This window comes from Trachymyrmex cornetzi, unplaced genomic scaffold, assembly GCF_001594075.2.
Source record: "Trachymyrmex cornetzi isolate Tcor2-1 unplaced genomic scaffold, Tcor1.1 scaffold309, whole genome shotgun sequence".
NCBI classification, from domain to species: Eukaryota; Metazoa; Arthropoda; class Insecta; order Hymenoptera; family Formicidae; genus Trachymyrmex; species Trachymyrmex cornetzi.
The window spans coordinates 240401-259065 of record NW_017297786.1 but is presented as its reverse complement, the minus strand read 5'-3'; the positions used below and the strand labels follow the sequence as shown (position 1 = coordinate 259065).

The 18665-nt window shown below is 39.7% G+C and overlaps 1 protein-coding gene across 1 annotated transcript in view; it reads left to right on the top strand.

The window, feature by feature from the left end:
* The window catches only part of LOC108762550 (phorbol ester/diacylglycerol-binding protein unc-13-like), a gene marked incomplete at its 3' end in the record, with an annotated part of 46150 nt that extends 27487 nt beyond the window's left edge, over positions 1-18663 (top strand). The window contains exons 5-13 of the mRNA XM_018509588.1: positions 3013-3136; positions 13903-14022; positions 15625-15794; positions 16062-16258; positions 16516-16548; positions 17192-17322; positions 17614-17803; positions 17894-18091; positions 18603-18663. Of these exons, the coding sequence (XP_018365090.1) occupies positions 3013-3136; positions 13903-14022; positions 15625-15794; positions 16062-16258; positions 16516-16548; positions 17192-17322; positions 17614-17803; positions 17894-18091; positions 18603-18663 (1224 nt within the window). The remainder of the gene's footprint in view (positions 1-3012; positions 3137-13902; positions 14023-15624; positions 15795-16061; positions 16259-16515; positions 16549-17191; positions 17323-17613; positions 17804-17893; positions 18092-18602) is intronic.
* Between the last annotated feature and the right edge of the window lie 2 nt (positions 18664-18665).

Genomic DNA, 18665 nt, shown 5'->3' with positions numbered 1-18665 from the left:
TGAGAGAGATTTATATTAAAATTCTTCGAAATACAATGTTGTCCCACGACTGTCATATTTTCAGGGTAAATTCTAAGAAAAAATTCTCTCCGTGTATTTAAACCTCGCAATTTGCAAAAGAAAATCGTAAGAATTTTATTTTCGTATTTGTAGAATTCGTTTTTAGCTGATTTGATATAGAAACAAGCCACAAACTTACGAATTATGAGTTTGTACTTTTTTAATTAGCTAAACAGATCATGATTTTATTAGTATTAATAAAGTGCAATAGTTAGTTTCCGAAAAATAAAAGGGTGTCACTTTAGGAGACCTATGTCAGTATCGGCGACTTTCCTCTGTGTAATACTTACTGAAATATTTAGGAAAGAAAAATTATTTTTTATTGCGTTAACCGAACATTTGATTGGAATTATTTTACTCAACATTTGGCAGCCATTACCAACTTTTTTCAATGTACCGTGCGCTCTTCTTTTCGAACGAATAAAAAATTATTTTGCTGAATGTATAAAAAAAAAAGAGCGATTTTTTTTCCATGCCGACTCTATCAGTAATGAAAGTCGATAAATTGCGTGAAAACTCGTTTTCTCCGTTCTAATATCGTTGAGAAATCATATCCTTCTCTCGGTGCTGGATAGAAGCGCATATTGAGCCGTCATAAGTGATAGCGATCGATCGACAGCGCGACCACCTTCTCGCTAGAGACGCGAACGCGTATCTCACTTTCTTATCCTTTTCTATGTGATAGATACGTTAATTAAGTTGGGTTGCGAGAAAAGAGATTGAAACCAGAAAGGTAGGGGCGATTGGTGCGTCACAGTTCCCGTCTCTAACCTAATTCAACTCTCCCCCGCAGTAGCACCGTAATAGGGCGGAATTAACTGGAACGAACGACCACACGGTACTCCTGAACTGCTGTCTTTCTTATTTTAACACCATTAACGGCGAAACTATCCACGGTATCTTCCCGTATCTATGCTTTACCAATGCAAAAAATTTTAACTTTCCTCATAATAATGAAAAATTCATTTGTCGCGCTGTCCATTAAAATTGCGAGTTCTCGTCACGAGGAAATATGTCCGAGAGAAGAATTTACATTTTACATGCGACATTTACGTGACACGGGAAGAAGAAAGATTCGTGCCAGTAGGTGAATATAAATTGATACTCCGATCTCTGTATTTTCGTGTTATGTATAACGAACAAAGGGTGAATTTCTGTTGCCATCGATGTTTTCGTACGTCGGCCGATGGATGTTCGCTTTGGTCTTTAATGGTCTATTGATTTCCAAAGGCAAAATGCAACCTACCCCTAATAATAGCCGATTATATCTTAGCGTCGCGTCCGACCAATTGAGATCACAAGCCGGTATTGGGGAATAATCTTCTGCAATTTCCATTCTCTGCCATTTACGTATCGACTGCAAAAATATCGCATCGTTGCCGTTATTTTCCATGCCACAAATGAGGACAGAATGTCCTCCCAAGATGACAATATCTCGTTTATAATAATACTACCTACTGCTGCGTCTGCGATATTCACTACAAAATTGATGATGCTATGCAGACGTATATATATATATGCAACATAATGCGTTCAAGAGAAAATTGGTTTATTTAGCCAACTGATAGCAACAGCAAAGTTTAAGTGACGTTATTTGGCAGTGAGAGAGTATCTATTTCAATGTTTTCTTCGCATCATTGAAATTTGGCCGCAACTTCTTTTCCGCGCGGATCGTAATTCTCTTCGAATTTTGCGGAACAAACAGATCTATCCGAGACATGGCGCCGCCGCAGGATTTGTATCTTGTTTTCGAGAAAATACTTTTTCGCCGCCAGACATAGTGCAATCCCAGTGTTTTCCTCGTCTCTGCCGATATCGGCAGCGTGGCACGTAAAGCGTGTTTGCGAAGTAAAGTTACCTGCGTTAAATCATCGTCGAAAGTGCGGATAAGTCGGTCGCTCGTTTTTCTCGCGAGTTTAAATTATGCCTTCGTCAACTTGTTAAAGATATTTTACAACCAGGATTGCGAAACTTGGGAATAATTTACAAACTAATCGTCCGCCAGCCACAACTTTTTCGATCGAGAAAGTCACATCACGATACATAACAGTTCGACGTATCACCCTGTGATTGAGGAAAAAGTTTTTATTTTTAGAAGGAAAAGATCGCGCAGGAACTCAAATTGATACAGACAAAAGCCCCTCGGGCGTGATTCGTTTGAATTACGATAGTTACAAAGCTTTTAAGCCGCTAAACCATCGATGCTCGAAACTATATTTTGTTTTACGGTCACGTGCTATGTAAGACAACAAAAAAATGTACATAGGTATCGAACTGTGCAGCCGTAGCTATACAGTTTCACTCGCCGTCTATTGATTTTAGTCAAGATTTTCTTAGATTTGCCGCGCACTCGGTCCAATTTGCACTCGATTTTTCGTCCGACTACTCGCCAGTAGTAAAATGGAAAAGTGCAGTCGAGAGGATTGAATACGTCTTTCCTTCTTTCGGTCCTCTTCGTGCCGGCAGTGCATAAACTGCACATGCACGTCCGTAAGATACATCATCTCCGCAGTGGTGCAATATCGCATCCGCGCGCTCATAGACATAATTCCGTACGCCGTGGAAAGAATACGGCTTTGACGATTACATAAATTATGCGGCTGCTCATATTTATGTAACAATTGCACCTGCTCTCGGGGGTTACGCACTGGCCGGAATACAGAGAGGGAGAGATCGTTCCGAGTGAATTATATTTTCCGTGCCGTGGGTAACGTAACGCTAAAGGTACCGTGACTAATGGTCCGTATTAATTAATTCATTATTTCGTGCACGAACGCTGAAGGTACCGCGCGGCTTATCCGCGACTGGGTGGAGATACGCGGATGTCGCAGCAACGATTTTAACTTTTAGCAACGAGAGTTTATGAGCACCGGATAGTGCGGCGGTAGTACTTTGTCGGGCGTGGAAAAAAAGTGGATCTGTGTTTAAAGGATGGCATTTTCCGATTTTTAGGAGACTACCGGACAGTGGGTCAGTCTCGGCCTGGAATTGGAGCAAAGGGGCAACGAGATCGTCGGCACGAAGAAACCGACGGGCCACTCGCTTCTGATCGACTGCCGGCTGGAGCTGCCATATGGTAAGTGACGACACGATCCCGCTAGATTACGGTAGATGAAAATCGCATGGCTGACGTATGTAATCGTACATATATACGAGATATGGGAATACGTTTGACGTATATCGGTGTCACACATCATGTCGAGCGAACAGAAGATCCGACCTGCGACAGTTGCCGGTGAGAATATTCATGCAAATTCTGACGTTGTAATTTGTCAGCTTTGACGCCATCGATCGATTCACGCCGTCGCATCTCCGATCTACCGTTCGCCAATTCGCTCCTGGTCGTCCCTTCGAACGCCAGCATGACTGCGTTCTGATCGCGCCATGATTTCTGTACGCAAGATTAAGAGAAATTCTGCCACAAATATACGGCAGTTCGCTCTTTACCGCGTGGTATTCACTGAGCGCGATGCGATTGCCAAAAGTCTGCTCGCGGAGCAAAGAAAGGAAAGCTCGAAGAACGGATTTTTCTCCAATTTTAACCAACGAGTTCTGAATGTAATCTAAGATAAATCGGAATATTCCATGAAAGAGGTAGGCAGAGGTCGAAAAGAATGCGGATTAAAGCTAAGGAATATTTCAGAGGCTATAAAAGCACCAAGTGAAATTTCGAACAGAATAGAAACGCAGCGATAATAAATACGAAATTACGCTAAACGGTTATTTCCGTGTCTCTCGACCAGATCGCAACGTCGAATTCGCGATAGTGAGAGAAAAAAAAAAAGACGCGAAGCCATCATCAACGAGAGCTGTCGAGCTTCTCCTCGTCGAGCGAACGACAGAACGAAGTTTTAATTGAGTGTGTCTGCGAACTTGTCGAATTTGCTGCTGGCTCGGCGCCCGCACGTACATTCCGACTTCGTTGTCGTGCTTTACGCAGTTATGTGTCCCGCGAATTGTTTCGATGTTGCAATTCCACACAATAAAAGGTAACCGAGAAACGGCACGTGGGACTCTCGAAGATACGGAGGGATTTCTGAGCAAATGAAACCAGACTGCGAAGTTACCCTCTCGAAACTCTGAGTGTTTCTCTTCGTTCTACGCGAATGGAATCTAAAATCATTAGCCTGGCCGTGTTTTTTAATCTGAAATCTGAATTAAGAATTCTAGTGGGGCTCACGCGACGATGAAAAGAGGCGACACGAAGGAAGTAATTATCTTGAAGTAAGTCTTATTTTGCGTTTTGATGTATATTTTCTTTCCTTTATAGGCTGGTTAAGCTTAACTTGATTAATTGTTAATTTAATTTAAAGTGATCACTATAAAATCATTAATTTAATAATTAATTGCCAAAAAAATCACAATTTTTACGTTATCATCAAGTTAAGTAAAGTTAAGTCTAAGCCACAAGTTAACCAAATAATAAAAAACCGGGCCATAATGGATTGCATATCAATAAAATTATTATCATTAAGTTTGACGACAATGGCTGAAGTGGCGAGTAAAAATCACATAAGCGATTGCGCGATCGGTTGGCGATAGACGATTACTTTTCAACCAGTTGGAGCAAAGCTGTTTTGCTCTGGTTGGTTGAAAAGTAATCGCCAATTGCTAATCACAATCACGCAATTGCCAGCGTGATTACTTAACCGCGACAACTTTTTTTGATATCATAAGCTTGAGAATTTCTTTCCAATTTCTTTCAAATTTACTCTTTTGCTGATCCCTTTCTCGCAATCTTCCCCTCGATTCGTTGCTTGCCTCGGCGAGCACTGTCACGGTTTCATACCTGACGAAGTCCCTCCGGATATCGACGCGGCGACCTGCAATTTACCGAGTTTTCGGCGAACTCGTGGCAGCAACAAGTACAACTTTTTCGGGTTTGGCATACATACGCGTATCAGATATATGCGGAACCTTCCATTAATCCCGCTGTTTCCGCGGGACCACGTGGGTCTATGCAATTACCGTACGGGCCTTTAACCAAGATTGACGTGCTTTCACCTAGTGCCCGGTCGTCGACATGCTCGCGGCCGATCAATACGCTATCGACCTTTCGCTACGAGAAGGTCCACGAAAAGGGGGCTAATCGTACGTTACGATTTGCTGAAGAGCGTTTTCGTATCCATATACGAATTTACGAGTGCGCGAAAGTACTTGACATTTTTAATATACGATTCGCAGATAAAGCCGGGGACGATAGTACGCGCGATAGGTGTGCGGCTTAATCCGTATGCAAATTTTCAAGAATTTATTTCCAGCGGTTGAAACGAGTTCTCACGTAACAATATCTCAGTTTGAAATCTGACATCGTCGTGAGTGCGCGAGTCTTTTCTTAAACGCCGCGCCGAAGCTCGGTCCGCGTATGAACGTTCCGCGTTCCATTAAACGCGCATATTATTTTGCGTCACGCGATTTTACCATGTTGCGAATTAAGAGAAAACGAGGCCGTTATAATAAACCTCTTACCTTTATACGTGCTGACGTTTCGCGAACGGATTCGCCAGCTCTCACGCCATTTCTTTTTCCGCTTTACGTTTTTCCGCCGCGCCGTCATCGCTTCCGGTTTTCGATCCGCGCCAACTACGCATCGTTTAATGGATTTTGTACCGCGCCGCACGATGTACATTTCTCGTCCGTACAATACTTTTTTCTTATTGACTTTCTCTCTGAGAGCGCGTAAAGAGAAAGAAACGGTTTTTTATCTTGTCATGCAGAAGGAAAGAGAGGGTGCTTAAAGAAAAATCAAGATAATTTCCGCAAAGAGAGATACAGAGTGGATACAGAGAGAGAGACAGAATCGTAATTAAAGTTTATTTGAGGAAAAGGTTGCCCTTTACCGAAGCTTGTAGAGTAGACGGTAAGGAAATTTCGAATTCAGAGAATATAATTTAGCTTACTTAGAATATCGAAAGTTGATAATATAATTTATTCGGAAATTGCAGATAATTAGTCACTAACAGCATTAATGTTGTATTTACGTCACTGCGCGAGATGGAACTTTTGGCCTAATTTCTCTTTACTTTTCTCTACTTCCATTTCGATTTGTGAAATTGGTGTACACATGTATATAATAAGTATCATTATATAAACGTAGCTTTACTTATTTTTAAGCTTTTATTGAAAGAAAACTGCCATACAATTCGATGAGAGAAAGGTCGAAAGAAAAATATTAGTCTTGTGCACTGTTAAAACGCCTTTTTGCGTCTTTTCGATGACTTTTTCTTCTCATTGATTACTTTACGATACTTCTCTCGAGTATACGAGGTGCTTTAGGTTCCCTATGCTTTTTCTTTTGTCAATGAATTCCTTTGATCAATTTACACAGTTAACATTTTATTAGTACAATAAAAAATTATTTTTTTATTTAATTGGAAGTAGAACTTTAAAAATTTTCACATAAGAATTAATTATTATATTGTATAATTAATTATAATGATACTCGATAGTGAATATCAAAATGTGATAGATAAAGGAGCTCGAGATTTCTAGTACAAGTGTAAATTGATGAGGAAAATCAACGGATAAAAGAAAGTATTGGTAAAGTACTAGAGTACTTTGCATAATAACTGCCAAGTGCAACTTTCGAGAAATCGCTGGAAGAAATTGCAAAGTACACTACCATACATTATTTCGCTTACCTTTTATAAGCGGCCGAAGATTATAGACCGCAAGATTACGAAACTAACTTTTGGAAATTGCAATCGCGCGAGGTATCACGCGTTGAAGAGCATAAAAAACGATGGACATGATCGCCACTCGAATCATGCACATCCACAACCTTCCGTCTGATCAGTGTCTGACCAATCAGGAAAGCGCGTACAACGAACTGGATGGAAAGCCCTGCTAACGAGCAAAACAGCAATGCAGTTGCGAGCAGCCCGGCCCATGTGTGGCTCAGGTACCCTCGTCAAGAGATCCTGATCGTGGGATCGTCCTTGATCGCGAGATCTCTATATTTTTGCTTTATCGTTTCGATTCCACCGATCGACCTGCATCCGAGTGCCATGTGATGTACCACTCTCGCCGATCGTGGATTCGCGTCTACCTTCCGCGTATTTCTCTCACCGTTAAAATTTAATGATCCCCTTTAACGACCTCTCGATTAAAGCAGTTAATTACAATCAGCGCGGGAACTAATTCTTCGGGATGGCCGAGATAAGTGATCGTTCAAAGAGAAATTTTCAATATCGAGCTTTATATTACCTAGAGATCTCTAGATATTTATTACCTGGAAATCTCGAGGTCGTTCTTGGTACTCTTCTAACATCATAAAGATGCCAATAAACATCCAATTTATTGTATCTCTCTATTGCCACTTTTTTCTGTTATTCAGAGATGAAGGGCCATCGAATAATTATCTGAAATCTTAATGATCATCGACACGCGTGTCCACGATCCGCGAAGAATATTTGTTTTATTTGTACGCAATTAGCGTTAACGAACCCTCTTCTTGCTCGTCAATCACTGCACTAGAAACCACCTACCTATGTCCTCGTACCGAATTCCTCGGCTTATCTTTCTTCACGCGCGAGTTGGCCGGGTAACGACGGGCGTTTGTAATAATTACACGTATCGCGAGATACACGATTCTCTCGGGTGCGAGAAATGGAACTCGGCCGTGAGTGCTGAAAGACGCGTTTACGAGAGGTCCATTGAATTTTATCTAGGTATATCGCGTCCGCGGGATATCTTTTGTTTTCCGTCAGCCAATGCTCCCTTCATGTGCTTGTTTCATTAGCTTAAGTGCAGTTACTTTTGAGCTTTCTGTAACCCACGTGCGTGTATCGAACGAGGGGTAGCGGAGGTGTACCCCAGGTGGGCGGTAGTCACGCGACCAGAGTTGTTCCAGTCGTTAACGGTGGGCTTTGATACGATTTTGTACCTGATTAACCGACTTTAATTACGACATTGCGGCGACGTGCGCGGCCCTGTTACTGGAAATCCACTAAAAGCCTTTCATCCAAAACCGCGTCGCATTACCGGGAAAATCCCAACGATGCATCACATGACGTATTTTCGTAATTTCCCCTGTCGTTCCTCAAATATTTTTCCGTTTAGCAATACTTCGGTTTATCGTTCCACTCGTTCTCGATCGTATAAGCGATCGAGAAACAACTGGTTATAAAACAAGCACAGCATCACCATCCCGAATGATTCCCTCTTCACCACCAGATCACTGCGTGTGAATCTGTCATGCGTGAGTTTAGTAAAAAGAGGTAGGATGTTCGATGTTTCTGCTTTCACGTATTCTCTTTGATTGCCCTCGTCCGGCGCGCTATTGTTATTCTATTTTACCGGGAAAATGAAAATATACAGCCACGCTACTGTCTATGGCAATATTGTTGGAAATGACATAAAATATTTTCCATACGACGTTCTCAATGAATGTCTAAAAGGTTGATGAAGCAGTCACCGAACGTTACGTGCCTTTAAAACAAGCACTGTGTTTATGAGTGACGCACACGTAGTGAAATATTTATTAGCATTAACAGAAGAAGCAGATGAAACGACAAAGCGATCGCTCAGCCAAGTGCAGACGATGACGATTTCCGATGAATTTTAATCGTTACATTTATTTCATAAACATTCATATTCGATTTAACTTCAAAAATAATTTGTTTGAATTATTACATATCTTCAAATATTTATTCATTGAAATATCGTTCTCTTCTCGTTATTTGATCAATTATTTGCCAGCTTCTGTTTCTCTGTTTTGCGTCAGTTTAATATCATTTTAATTAGCTTTGTTATACGCACTGATAGATATTATGACGGTTAACTGCATTATTTCAGCATACGAGTACATAACTCGTTTATAATGTGGAGAACCTGAAGAAAGTTGCATAATTGTTTAATTACTTAATTGGGAAGGAGACAAGGCTTCAGATATTTATTACACGCTCGGAAGAAATATTATTGCGGAACACGCCCACGATTATTTCATTTATGTGAATTTATTAGTGTTATCAGCTCCTACAACTTAAACGTTTCGCCCTTGTTAAAATGACTCTTACGTCATAGAAAAATAATTGTAATGTGATTATGTGATGCAATAATCGAGCACTCGGCGTCTCGCTCTCAGGCGCTGTATTTTTAAGTATTGCATTCGTTCAATTGGTCGATATTAACTTGAATCGACTGAAGACAAAAGAGAACTTTCTCTCTTCAGGTACGACTTCTTTTTTTGTCAGTGCACACACACACACACACACACACCCACCCACACACACACACACACACGAACGTATATACCCAAATACACGTACATACACAAGTACACTTATTCCTGGAGCACCATCGCACGTGCACGCAGTGGCGCGGCGATAGCACAATAGGGGGGAGGGGGAGTGATTTCGAATGAATAAAGATAAGAAAGAGAAAGAGATCAGAGATTCTATTATTTCGATGTGTTTGTTCTTTCAAGTATCGATACATAAAAGAGAGGGTACCTGCAGATACATTAAGCTATGGCTGCGACACTGTAATTAACGATTGTTCGTAGAACACTTGTTCCCCCTTTTCCGCTATCTCCGTCTCTCTCTACCTATCTGTCTTACGTAACTATACCTGTATTTTGTAATTAGTTAGCACGGGAACTGTGCTGTGGAATTACTAAAACCGTTAACGTCAGAATTACAAACGAAACCACAATAGGGGAGCAATACTGATATTAGTGGTTAGTACACTGTCCATCGTTACGTACGATTTCATTCGGGTGCGATGACGGGAGCCCTTTTATAGTTTAATCTTATTCAAGCATGAGCAAGCATCGTGGAGTGTGTACCTATTCTTTTTCTCGGCGACCGCTCTACAAGTACAATGAAGACATTCACGCGGTATTTCAAGAAAAAGAGAGAGAGAGAGAGAGACACTTTGAAAGAACGTCGAGATAAGTTGTTCGTTTATTCAATTTCTCTCAAAGATTCTTTTTGTATGATATGCTAGGATGGTTACATTCTACATAGATATTCGATATGTAAATTATTACACTTGAGGTATAATAATTCTGTCTTTAACTTTTACAAACACACAGATAACGGATGTATACATTGCTCGAACGCGTTGTATAAAAAGGAATTTCTCCTTTATCATTTCTGAATACATAACATGAGTATTCTTGTTAATATATTACTTTGTAACGTTCAGTGTGCGGAACGCGTATTGTGCGTGATATATTCGATTTTTTTGCCTACGGCGTATCTGAACATTCAGAATGTACGCAAATAGCGGCCGATATTTGTGCGTAGCATACAACAAATAAATAGGATAATTTTCAGCCATCACGCAATCGATCTAATAGTTAACATGCTGATCTAAAATGTATTAATGAAATATTGAACTGCGTGCCAGTTATTACCTTTTACCTAAAGGTCATATCGTAAAACTCGAATGTTTCTTCATTTAAATTGATATTGATTAATCAATTTAATTGCCGTTTACAATTAAGCATTTTCAAGGGTCTCACAAAAAATTATGAAAAGTGCCATCTCAGCTAGAAATAAATATTGTCACGCATTAATAAACATATACAGGGTGTCCTGACCTTTTTTTGCCAATCACTTTTGTGTAGATAGAGCGAACTAAATTGAGTCGAAAAGTCCTCTTCCATTTTGCAATTTTCGCAATATTTAATAATAAGGTATTAATTACTGAAAATTGTCAAATATATTGGTCTTCAATAATTTTTAACTCAAATACTATAAACTTTATAGAAAAGCTGCAAGAGACAAAAATCATTAATTTTCTTCATAAAGTTCTGAGAATTTTTTCAGAATTTTTTAATACCGTATTTTCTCATGTTGGTAAAAATAAGAAAATGCAGTACTAAAATTCTCAGAACTTTATGAAAAGAAAATAAATGATTTTTGTCTCTTACAGTTTTTCTATAAAGTTGATAGTATTTGAGTAAAAAATTATTCAAGACCAATATTTGGCAATTTTTAGTAATTAATATCTTCTTAACTATTACGAAAATTGCAAAATGGTAGAGAACTTTTCGACTCAGTTTAGTCCGCTCTATCTACACAAAAGCGATCGGCAAAATCTTTCGGAATACCCTGTATATATATATATATATATATATATACATGTTTATAAAATATATAAATATATGTAATATATGTATATTAGGCTGATAATTTGAAAGACAATTAATTATTTGTTATTTCGTGTTATTTAAAATGGACTAATTCCATGTTTCCGTCCAGTCATGTACGTGGCCGAACACGAAAAGGTAGACCGGATATACGAGGTTAGAGATAAAAGCGACGAGGGGTGATGAGTAGAACGAAGACGACCTTCCGGAGATTTAACTCGGCAGTAAATCGTCACCTGTGTCGCTTGTCGGTGTATATAAGGCGACCCGTTTAGAACGAAATATAAGAATTCACTTTTGGTGTTATTCCAGGCAATTCCGTACCTTAAGATTCATGATATAGTGGATAATTAATTATTTAGATATATTTATGATAGCAATATAATGAATTTAATTCTGTTAAAATGAGATGAATAATAAATTTCTGAACATTTAATATTAATTCAACAATATGTATCGCTCTGAATTCTGAAATGAATTACTAAAAACTATTGAAATTTGTTATAAATAACATCTTTTTTTATTATACTCCATAATTGCATAATGACGATGAGATGTCAGAGAATATTTCGAGTATTTCTTCAGATGTTTTATATTGACATGGAAAATCTTTTCAATCGTTTTACCAGTGGGACGTCAAATGCCTATTTCAAGTTAGCTGAAGCGATTCTTTAAGTCGCTAAAGAATCAATAGAATCTGCTTGAGAAGCACGGTAACGTGGTATAATTCCTTCAAGCGCCGAGAGAACACGAAGAGGGTGGGAACTACGGTTTCGGCGCTCTCTATTGTGTAAAATTTATTTCATTTCTTTGAGAATCTACGAGAAGTACGGTTGCTACGGTTCTCCTTCCGGAAGGTCGCTCTGCCATAATTGTGCACGGAATCAAAGACGAATTTCTAAGAGAAATACGCGAATCATATTTTACAATTAACAAAACAACGCGTATAACAAAATACATTTAGCGGATAATATAAATAATGAAAGGATGAGAGAAAAAGCACATACGAAAGGCATTCTCTATATAAAACTATACAGTACATGAACTCTCATCTCCAATTATATTCGACCGCGATATCGATACCAACGTCCTTAATTTAGCCACTCGAGGGTGAGTGACGTCTGACAAAGGAAGAAGGAAAATAGCGAGGGGAGCAGAAATAGAGGAAACACTTTCGGAGTAAGGAAGAGAAGACCGCTTTTCGCGATTAGCGTCACGGTTGTCTCTAAAAGTTTGTCAATATACGGGTGGCCAGCTGTTACTGTTACGCCATTACCAACGTCTACGGTTACGACATTACATTTATTCCGCCGGTCCAGCCGGGAATACGCGACAGCAGGGAGACGTGTTGAAAGTGCAAGATACCTTTTCCAATTCTCGCGTTACGACACTCAGCTGGATATGCCTTTTTTCTCTCTTATTATTTTTTTTTCTTCGTGTTTGCGGAGGAGACGACGGAGTCGGCGCGCAAGGCGAGTGAAAAAGCCTCCGGCTGCGGTTGTAGGGCGGATAACGAGGGTCACCGAAGGGGTGGAGATATATACCGCCGAGGTTGAGGTAGGACCAAAACTTGAGCCGGCAACGGCTGACAGTTCTCAAAGGAAAGCAGACGGCCCTCGCGAGATGACCCGCTCTTCTCTAGGGCTTGACCCTTTTTTTAATTGCAGAAAAGTAAATAGGAAACGACACTAGGAATCACGTTCTTTATACAGTGACGGGTTGTGTTTAAGTTTCAACAGAAATTACGCAAAGGAGCCGCACTCATAAAGTCTGTAAAGAAACGAAATGCAAAGGACGTGTGCTGAAATCGCGTTATTGCGACATCTAATTATTTCCCAAGCGAAAAGACAACCTGTAATGATCAAAAAGAGCATTTTCTTACTTGCGTATAATGATTAAAATTGTAAAATGTCATGAGAAAAATATAAAAGATATTTCATGCGGTTGAAACGTACTTCATTTTAGAGTAAGAGTAGCGATGGTACTTTCATCCAGACGTCCACCACGTTTTAAGTAGCCGATCGAAGTGCTAGTTAAGCAGCAGACTGTCCTTAGGGACCGGACGGAAAGCGCGATGGTGGGACGAGAAACTGATGCACTCAGTGCGCGCGTGTAGTAAACGCCAGGGATGGTGGTCCTTTTCTTTCCCCATCGGGGAGTATCTTTTAACGTTGTCTGAGTAGTAAAATTGTTGGCTGGAATGGAGTAGCTCGTGAGGTAGTCGCGTAATAAATCGGTCTGAGCTCTCTGGAAGCGGCGAGTCGCGCGTTGTCGCAGTTTGATAAAGTTTGCAAACCCTCCTCGGAGTAGGATAACGCTGAGAGTTGATATTATTTATACAGAGTAATCTAACGAGGTGGATTGCTCTTTCTAGACCACTTACTGAGATTCGCGCAATTTCGAGCAATGTGTACACCCGAGTACGACAAACGGACGCGTTTCTGATACTTTATCAGTTAAATTAGAAAAAAAAAACAGTCACAAGATTATGTAAGGGATCATAAGTAACATTTTGTCAAAGTGTAAAGTTCTTGTACAGTTGTTTTGATCGCGAGCTCGTTAGATATACTAGCGAAACGTTGTAGACACACGATACATGCAGTTTATACTTAGTCATCTTTTCTTTTTCACGTGAACTAAGTACGTATCTAAGTAAATTTAGGATGACAAAATCGATTGAAGACGTCGAGACTATCGAGACTCGCGATTAACTGTTTCCCTATCGATATCTATCTTTTCGAAAGACGCCGAGAACGCGGATGCGGCCGATCTGCAGAGGAAGCTGGAAATGCTGAACAACATGATGGACCAGGAGGCGCGGGCCGAACAGGCACGAAGGCAGATATTGTACAATATAGGCCACTGTAAGTACAGTCAAGTTACAGTTTAGATGGCTGATATCTTATTCAAATTGCTCTTTACGGCGCGAGAGAAACCAGTCCCCGATCGATTTCGTCTCCGATCCGGCACGCTCGTTCGCGATATGCACGAGAATTGATTTTCCTTTCTCCCGTGGAAATTTCATTCGCGACGAATCCGAGTATACGTCTTCCGATGTTAGCCATGAATGCAAGAAATCACGTATCGATTTTTTTTGATAAAGTTAAAGTAATAAAATAAAACTGCAGATATTCGATTATTTTAATTCCAATTTTATTGTACGCGTATTTTTCACTGTCTATGAACTTAGCGCGACTGATTTATAATGCATTCGTACTACTTGCAACACTTCTATATTATCTTTACCACCGTTACACTTTCTTTTTGTTTCTTCGAGGAGAAAAAAAAACATGATGCGCGAGAAGATCGATTGTCATGCGGTAACGTTGTAATATTTTACATCGCGAGCGCTAATTTGCTGCAGCCTACGTCACACGACACTTTCATCCACACGTCGGGTCGTCTGACATACTTGCAGTATTTTTAGAAACCGTGGCTTTCTAGGTCGTTCGCTTGAACGCTACTTCCGAGTAAGTCATAAAACTTTTACGCCCTTGTTTTTCCATGCGAGAAATCAATTTGGTTCCGTGCTGGTTCCTATTTTACAATTGGCAACCGTACGCCGCGTGTTTTACCCACGGAGAGTATGTAGCGTGATATACCCTGGAGAAAACAGGCACACAAGACGCCATTTTCATATGTGTTATCGGCTATCGACGTATCGTCGGTAACTTACCACCCAGTTGTTACACCCTTTCTAGCAACCCCTTGCCCGTGTAACAGCTATGAGAAGGCATGCAGCAAGCAGACTAGCTCTCTTTCTGTACTAAATAAATCGGTGTCTAGCCTTTTCGTTCTATGTTCTTGCAAACGTTCCATAATACCCTCCGTACGATGATTTGCATTCCTACCGGTCCTAATTTCTGGAAAATAAGAAGACACACACGAGAGACCTAAGAAAAAAAAAAAAAAAATCGGAACGGTGTCTACATGACGATCAATTTGTCGCATGGCTGTTAACTATACTTATCTTGCTTCCTGCTATTGCACCACTTCAGTTCCCGGATTCTACCAATATCGACCAATTCTGCCTGCAGAAAGTTGCGAAACGGTCATGACGAAGAATTGGCTTCACCTCTTTTATTCAGGGAAACGAACGTGAATCGTCAACTCATTCTGATATTCTGATGTAAACGTCGTAAATTTTGCAAAGTACGATTTGTGTTCTGATAGGCAGCCCTGAAAAATAGAACTTAGCGGATTGTAGCAAGAAATAATTTGCATTTCTGCCTGGTCAAAGTATGACTTTTATTTTCTTTTTTCAGTTGTGTGCGTTTTGTTTCCTAACATTCTTCAGCCGCAGGAAAAATAAAATGATTTCCGTCAACGTTGCAGAAGAGAGGCGACGATTCCGATATCCCAATGCAAAGTTGTCAGGGCCTTATATCAGGCGTCGCTAAAGTCTTTTACTCCAGTTCCTTCGATCATTTTTCCCAATACGCTATAAGTTGTAATCCATCTTTCAGCGGGATACTCGGAGGACTCTGACTACACGTCGGATTTGAATTATCCAGTAGGTGGGCAGGGTGCGAACAGCTCGGCCTCGCAGTTTCGTACGGCGGCTAACCAGTTGGCTACACCTCAAAGGTCCCTCGAAACGTCGAGAGAAAATAGTTACGAGAGAGATGATCATCAGGTATTGATCGATGACAGAAAAGTTCTTATACCGGAGGCTTAAAAACGTATTAGATATCAAGCTATCCCTCACTTTATTTAGTTATTAAACATTAGTATTTAGTTATTAAACTTTTGACATAATGTTCAATAATGACAACTTATTTAATAATAAAATTTGAAATTAACTGCACTATGTTATTTGAATGATTGACTTTTCTAATCCACTTGTTCCGTCGGCGACATTTTAATTACGCGGTAATAAATTATATGAGAGTAACGTCGCCAGATTCCAGTCACCGTCGGAGGAAGGTTGGCACCTAGTAATTACGGAAGTTACGGAGGGCCAGGCCACAGTCCGAGGTACGACGAGCCATATCCAGAGGATGGTCTACCGCAGCGGTACTTGCAGACCCAGCAGCATCCTTCAGAGTCTTCCGAGCCACTCTTCTATAACAGTAGACCGAAGCACTACAAGGAATACAGGTACTATAGACGCATTGAGAGATTGCGAGAATTCCTAATTAGTATATTCAGCAATACATCAATAAAAAGATATTGGAACAACGCTAAACACATTTTAGTGATTCCTGTAATGATCTATGACGCTGTTTTATGCGAAAGTAAAAATATGTAGAGCATTTTTACTGTTTACGCGCCAATTGCGCATAGTCCTTATTGTTAAGTTTACATTAATTAAGACGGAAGAAAATCGTTTTATGTTATTTTCTTGCCTGATTCAGACGACGGAAGCACACGTGGGATTACGAGGACAGGTACGAGCGCGACCGCGCGATTTCGTGAGAATTTCAGCGAACCTCTATACAGCACACACTCACTCATGCATACGCGATTATCAACTTCATTTATCATGTTTTGTTCTTACCGTGCATATCACGACCGGCACCACTTCGTGCATTATCGCAACACTACGTTGGCATGTGATTGCGTTGCACTCAATTAATCGTATGCAATTGCAAACACATCGATCGTAACAGTGATTACGTCGGGCGAGTCGTTCGTTATAATGTAGGCCACCATCGTCAAGCACTCGTTTTGCCTTAATGACGTACATAGAAAAATAAGAGACTCATGCCTTTAATTGATAGTTTTACGCGGCTTATATTTTAGTTGCACGTGGCTTTGTCTCTGTAACTTAAAAATAGTTTAAGAATTTTTACGAGAGAAATATATATTATAGAATATACATTATTTAAATTGGAGATGTATTAATCTACAAGTTGAAGCAATGCATTAAATTCACAGGCAATTCACAGGCATTTGCATGGTGCAGTTAGTAATCGCAGCTGATCTCTCATTCAAGAAAATCAACTAAAAGTTCTTTATCATCTCATCCTCGGCTCAATTCCTTCGTTTTGATGTGACCAAAAAATTTTGATCGTTATCTCATGCTTTCAGCCAAGACGGCTGGTACAGCGAGGGTACATATGATTATCATGGCACGAGGATCGATGATACGAGAATTTATAGCGATACTGAATACTATTCAAACAACACGACGACTACTACAAGAAGATCGAAAGGAAAAGGTATTAAACCCTGATTAAAAATGCATTGTGAATTATTTAATAAAATTTTTAGCATTTTTCTCTTCACATTCTACTTCTCATCTTCCATTTATTCCTTTTGCTCCTTTATCCTTACACTTTACACGGAATCTCAGATTTCTATGCTCAATTATGCGACAATAAGTAAAATATGCGTTGAATGCATCTGCATATTTTTAATTATACCCATTCGCTTTTAATTTTATTGAATATTCACTATCATGTATTGTCATGAATAAAGTGTATATGACGTTTTTTTGCCTGTTTTTTAAGCCATTCCGTACAGAAGACCGTCTTTGGAGAGACAGATGACTCTATACGACGATCATTCGTATTACGCTGATGGATATAGCAGCGATGGTAGAGTGGGTAAAATGAGCGCCACGTATCCGGAATGTGAGACAGATATTAGGTATAACGAATACTACGACACCATAACGGGATACGTCTATCAGGATGAGAGGTAAGCACGGCGCCAATAAATGCAACAAAGAAAAACGATGAAATCGTTAGAGGGAAAACTGAATCTTTGTTTCTTTTTCTCTCTTTACAGATATGGTCAGGATGACGAGGACAGGCAATGGGACAGTGGAGGGAAACGATTCTTGGGAACAAATACATATTATGAAAATAAACGAAACAGAAAGACGCTTCCGCAAAGGCCGGCTTCGAGCATCGGTATACACCGGCCGGATTACAGACCCACTGTTACCAGACAGCGTAGTTACGAATCGGAAGAGCTCGATTATAAGTATGTCATTATAGAATGCTTTATTTTGCTTTAGTATTTTTTTTACTTAATTTTATTATAAATAAGCGTTGGGATTTAACCCTCCGGAGCTGACGCCAAAATCTGTAACACAATTACTGACGCTGGGTCTGTAAGACCTATTTCATTTATGTTAATTAAAAAAAAGCTAATTTCACGGAACCAAAATGATATAACTATGTAAGGTATAAAAAGATTAAGGAATACTAAATATATTTTAATAAGAATAATCCAAATTTGAGCTAATGTGACATAAAGAAAATTGAATTGTTTGACATTTTTAACAAAGAGATTTATATTTGAGTGACCCATTGTCAGCTCCAAAAGGTTAAAACTATAGTTATTAAAAATTAAAGAGTAGACGAATTAAAATTGGAGGACTAAATTTAAAAGAATGATATCTTAACGCGTATATTAAATAATATACATAATATAATATGACACATACAATATATTATATATGTAATGATTCTGCCTGATATTCTTTGTAAAGCGGATATAATACTCGTCGCCGGAAGATCTTGCAGCCGCAACAACGTCCGATGTCGCGGCAGGG